This window comes from Malania oleifera, chromosome 3 (genome assembly GCF_029873635.1).
Source record: "Malania oleifera isolate guangnan ecotype guangnan chromosome 3, ASM2987363v1, whole genome shotgun sequence".
NCBI classification, from domain to species: Eukaryota; Viridiplantae; Streptophyta; class Magnoliopsida; order Santalales; family Ximeniaceae; genus Malania; species Malania oleifera.
In genome coordinates, this window is record NC_080419.1 from 126,954,307 (window position 1) to 126,960,306 (window position 6,000).

The 6,000-nt window shown below is 33.2% G+C and overlaps 1 protein-coding gene across 4 annotated transcripts in view; it reads left to right on the forward strand.

Moving 5' to 3' along the window:
* The window catches only part of LOC131150399 (uncharacterized), a 28,037-nt gene extending 22,838 nt beyond the window's left edge, over positions 1–5,199 (forward strand). For 2 of the 4 annotated variants that reach the window (XM_058101103.1, XM_058101105.1), the window contains exons 5-6: positions 3,825–3,883; positions 4,772–5,199. In XM_058101103.1, coding sequence (XP_057957086.1) covers positions 3,825–3,883; positions 4,772–4,907 — 195 coding nt within the window. In that variant the 3' untranslated portion in view covers positions 4,908–5,199. Of the gene's footprint in view, positions 1–3,824; positions 3,884–4,666 lie in introns of all 4 variants that reach the window. The other 2 variants (XM_058101104.1, XM_058101106.1) reach the window with 1 other exon arrangement.
* The last annotated feature ends 801 nt before the right edge of the window (positions 5,200–6,000 follow it).

The following is a 6,000-nucleotide window of genomic DNA, read 5'->3' on the forward strand; positions in this document are numbered from 1 at the left end:
AAGTACTCTTTAGCATTATCACTACGAAGTATCCTGATTAGTACATCAAATTGAGTTTTCATTTGAGAATAGATGACACAAAAGATACTAAACAACTCAGAACGATATTTCATTAAATGTAAACGAGTCATTTTGGAGTTATCAACAAATATAACAAAGTGCCGAAAGCCAACTTCGATGTGACACGACTAGGACCCCAAATATCGGAATGGACTAGCATGAAAGGACTAAGCACCTATTTATTGACTAGGGAAGCAAAGGGAACACGATGATATTTTCCCAATTGACAAGACTCACACTCAAGATCAGACAGAACTCAATGTAGGAACTAGCTGTTTCAACTTGTTTGAGTATGGATGACCAAGGCAAACAATGGATTTGAAGTAATGTAGTTGCAACTGTTTAGGCGATGGGAGGAGAAAGCAACTCAAAGTAGTAAAGCCCATGAGCGTCACGTCCTGTTCCAATTGTCTTCCTCGTCTTCAAATCTTGAATAACCACAGAATTAGGAAAGAAAGTGACAGAATAATTTAGTGATTTTGTAAGCTTACTAATTGACAATAGATTGAAAGGGATTTAGGAATGTATAAAACAGGAGAAAGAGAAATGGAAGGGGTAGAATTTACTATTCCTATTCCTTTAACAGCAATAGCGGACCCATCAGCAATGGTAACTTGAGGTAGATTTTTAGGATACTGGAGGTCAAAAAAGAAGTTGGGTGCACATATTATATGGTTAGTGGCAGCAGAATAGATAACTCAAGGACTAGTGGGAAAGATACTAGATGACATACAGATTGTAGGATCACCTTTGTATGCAAAAAGTGCAATGTGATAAGATGCTTGTTGAGACAATTGATACTGTAGAAACCTTGAATACTCCTCTAATATGCAGTTCACTCAAACAAGTGACTAATGTAGGAACCATATTTTTGGGATTTGCAAACTTCACCCAACACTTACAAACTTAGACCATTGATAACAAGATGAATTGTTGGAACAATCGGAACAACCATGAACAAGGTGAATCAGCATGAATGAGTCACAAATACACCAGTACAAGGCTGCCACAGCCCCTAGAAACCAACACACAACACTGGAACAGTTGGAGAGACGAACCACAAAAACTACTACAGACGAATGACCAACAAACTTGTATAACATTGCCACAGCCTCACAAAAACAGCTTATGAACACTACAAGAAACCAACACACAGCACTAGAACAATTGGAGAGGTGAACCATCAAAACTACCACAGACTTATATAACAGTGCCACTGCCTCAAAAAACAGCTTATGAACACTACCACTGCTCTAAGAGAGTCACCAATGACCTTTACCAATACTGAGCAACAACTCACGAATTACCATGAGTGCACGGTCAAAACAAAGATTGGATCTTTGAGCAAAACACATGCCCAACAGCTTGATATTTTGGTATATGGAAGGAATTAGAACATTGAAAATAAAACACACCAATTTCCATTGTTTCAGACCCAATAAACTCAATAACCATTGATAAACAGCTTCACGAAGCATCAAACAACCCTTCCTTGGGTCACCAGCAATTAAAAAAGGTGAGATCCTTGGACAAAAACATCACGAAAAACTCCATCAACATGTTCATAGAGGGATTTGATCACTGCTGGATGATTTCAGGTAAAAAACATGCCTGCTGGATGATTTCAGGTCAACAACCATTCCTTGGGTCATGAGCAATTAAAAAAGGTGAGATCTTTGGACAAAAACATCACGAAAAACTCCATCAACATGTTCATAGAGGGCTTTGATCACTGCTGGATGATTTCAGGTCAAAAACATGCCTGAAAGTAGCTTCAACAGAAATTGAAAAGTGGCAATGTTGACAAATGCCTTGTAGGCATCTATTTCTTCACTATAGGAAAACAAAACAAGAAATAGAAATGATATCAAGCAATCCCATAGCTAAAGTGACCAAATGACCATGTTTCCTAGGGCACTAGCCCCTTGTTTGGTTTGTGGAATGAAATTGAAGCAGGAAAGGAATTGACGAAGGAATGAAATCAATGCGAGAATGAAATTGCTTTTGGAATATAATTACTGCATTTGGTTAGTAACATGGAATGACCAGGAGGAATCTCAGTTTCAATTTCGTTCAAATATTTCACATTTAGTATTCTTGAATGGCTTCTGTGGTGGAATAAAAAAGAATCCTTTTTTTTTTGTAAGTACCCTAATGCATAATTATCTAATTTTTTGATTATTATGTTATAATAGTGATTAATATTAGTGCTATTATTATTGTTTTATTGTTGCTATTATTATTTTTATACCATCCTTAAAATAATAATAATTATTGTCTTATTTATATCATTATTATTGTTTTTGTTGTTGTTATTATTATTTTCATGATAATAGATATTGTTATTATAATTAATATTAGTTATTATTTTATTTTAATTTTTATATTGATTATTGTCCTTAAAATAAGAATAATTATTATCGCCTTTTTATTATTATCGTCATTATTATTTTTATAGTAATAAATTTTATTTTTATTTTAATTATTATTAGTTGCTATTATTTTTATTATAATAATAATTAGTATTATTATAATTTTTTTTATAATAAATATTATCCTTAAAATAGTTATTATTTTGGTTTTTTTTATCATTAATATTTTTTTGTTATTCTTATTATTTTTTTAATAATAAATATTATTGTTATTTTAATTATTATTAGTTACTATTTTTATTATTTTGTGATAATTATTATTTTGAAAATTATTATTATTATTATTATTATTATCCATTGCTATTTTTATTATAGTAGTACAATAATTAGTGTCATTACTAATTTTTGTTTTTATAAATATTTTTTGTTATAAAATGAGCTTGATGCCATAGAGTGAAAATGGATTCTAGCCCATTTGGACTGAAATCACGATTCCAACCTTTGCAAAAATTGCATTCTGGCTGATATGTGATTCCGCCTTGATTCTGCAAACTAAATGCAGGACTACAATTTCATTCCAGGCCTCATTGTGCAAACTAAACCGTTGGTGGGATAGGTGTTGAAAAATGCACTTGCATAAACAAAGCGGAGCAGTAATTCCTAAGATGTGTGTTTCATGTGCTACTTAAGGTCATGCAAGAGGGACAAATCCCTGGCCACCTTCTGGGTTGTCATTCTAGCCCCTAAGCCCCAAACGAAACAAAGAAACAACTTTTTTGAGGTGTTGCATTGCCTATTTATTTTACAAAATCCACAAAATCCAATTGATTAAAATGCCTGACATTTACTGTCAGATCTCTTAAATGGGTGTAGACAAGTTGCCATTGACAACATTTGTGTTTTGCATGGGATCAACTCCCTATATGCCTGTGATACTCGTGTTTTTTCTTTTTTTTTCAAATGCATTGTTCTTTCCCATGGAGGAGCATTCAAATTCACTTTTCAGGGGAAGAAAACTCATTGGTCTTTTGGTTTGGGATAGGATTCAATATTTGGCTTCTTTATGGGGTTATTGCTGCAGGTTGTTTCAAGGGGATGTGTTTTGGGGATTTACAGCGTGATTGGCTGGCAATATTTGCATTAATTGTTATATATTTTTTTTAGTTTTTCTGATTCGCAGGAGGACTTCTTGATTCTCCTTTTCTGTACATGCTTTGTTCCTTAATAATATTTTTTCTTTTTCTATATGTAAAAAAGGAAAAAGATGGTGATTATTGGTATTGCTTTTGGACAAGCTTCAAACAAGGATTGTGGATATATATAGCTTCTTATGCATGCTGATTTTTTTCACTATAATATTTATTGTTCATTTATTTTTCCCTTCTTTTGCAGGTGAAGAATGTGATAGAGAAGCCTTACAATGATCATTTACCATTGATAGAAGCCAGCAGGTTAGTCAGATTCCCTTGCATTTTTGTATACATTGGCAAACATTTCGTAACTTAAGACTAAAAACAATGGATTGCACACTTGAAAGCACACGCTTGCACCTCTTTTCTTTTTTGGTGTCGTCCACTGGAACCTGCCCCATTAGATAAGGGGATTCTGACTAAGGAGCTTGACTGCATTTGATAACGCAGTTTGTGACAAGATCCAGTTTATGGTTTGTTGCTGATTATGGACTTCCTGAGAGGACGTAGCACTGGGGAAAATGTTGTCATGGTTCTAGAAAATGTCATGTTGAATTAGTCTTTTGGGGTTTGGTTGGAACGAAGATTTTCTTGGGGGAAAGGAGAAAGAAGGGAAATTAATAAGGAAATTCATATTTTATTATATTTTGTCTTTATATCAAATACTATTAAAAACAAAAAATTATTTTAATATGATTAAAAATTAAAGAAAAAGATCAAGTGTTAATGATGTGTAAAATTAATTTTTTCTATTTATTTTAAAATTTTTTTCGTCACATAAATTGACGGAAAAAGTTTCATGTAGCAGACCTCACATAATAAGGCTTCAGGCCTGATTTTTTGTTGTTTATTTTTAAAATTTTGTCTCACTTTTCTTGATAATCAAATATAAATTATTAGATTCCTTCATATTTTCATATCCTTTCCTCTACGATCCAAGTTCAATACGAGGCCCCCATAAAATTTGAAAAATTTTCCATTTGCCTTGCCCCTCTATGTATATATGGTAACCATGTATGTGAATCCTCATTTTGTATATGGAAGGTTATAAAATTTCAAAGCTTGAACACGCCACGCTCAGATTAGAAGTGCGGGGTCATGGGGATTCATCATTCGTCCTATATTGTTTATTTTTTGGTTGAAGTGCAGGCTATGTAACATGGACATCATTTCACATGTACAACAAGTTATTTGCTTCGCCTTCCATGACAGCAAGCTGCTTATGGAAACCTGTCAAGAAGCAAGAAATCTTCGGAAGATTGTGACATTGTTCTACCTCGACTAAGGAGAATTATATTTTATTTTTTCACTTGTCCATACATTATTTTTAGAGTTGGTCTCTTATTCTTGTTTGTAAATTAGGAGATGAAGAGATTGTTCATCTTTCCTCCCGGAAAGAAAAGAAAGGGGGCACATTTGCTCTTTTTTGGGAAGATTTAGCTCTTAATTGTTGTCAAATCTATTTCTAGCATCAGTCGGGCTGAATAATGTACCGATGCAAATGATGAGTTATGCATTATACATGTGTACAATACATAAATAAGCTAGTGGGAAAGAATTTTTTTTTTTGTCGACTACATGCTCACCATCACATTTTTTATTTTATGTTATTTTATTACGTCTGGTGTCTTGGCTTTGCCGGCACATCTAGTTGACACTCCAGCTGATACTTTCGTTGATTAGACACACTCTAGCACTTTGATGGCGATAAAGGTACTCGGACTATTCTCACGCTCACGCAACAAGGTCCCTCTCACTTCATAAGGGTAAATATAGGATTTGTTCGTTTGGGCAGGAATTGAACTTGGGACTTAAACTAACAAGTGCCCATCCAAGCCCGTCTTGCCACCTGAACCATATTGCTTCTACTGAAGCATGCATTATGTACTTATGTCCGTTCTCATTGGTTCTCAATTCACTTAAATTTTTTTTTTTTTCAGAAAAGTTGTTCTAAAAAGATAGTATTTGCGAACGAGCACAAATAAAAAGTTGTTCTCATGGGACATTTTTGTTTTCTTAAGAATGTGCAAGATGAAAATAAGATTTATTGATCCACAGTAGAGATCCATTACAAAATGAAATAAAAAATAAAAGGAATCTGCCCCATGTCTGCTGTCTCTCCCTCTTGTATCAATTAGTTACTTTCCATCTTTGAATAAATTTATCAAATTAGTTAAAGTCAATTCTGTTATTATTTACATAAATTTACTTCAATCATATGATAAAAAATTATATTTAAATTAGTAGAGGATAAATGAGTATCTTAAATTGTATGAGCCATTGCATGGAAAATGAGTAAATTGTGAGGCTATTAAACATGTATGCCAAACGAGTTTAACAAATAGTACTAATCTTAAATTATGGACTACTATAATAAT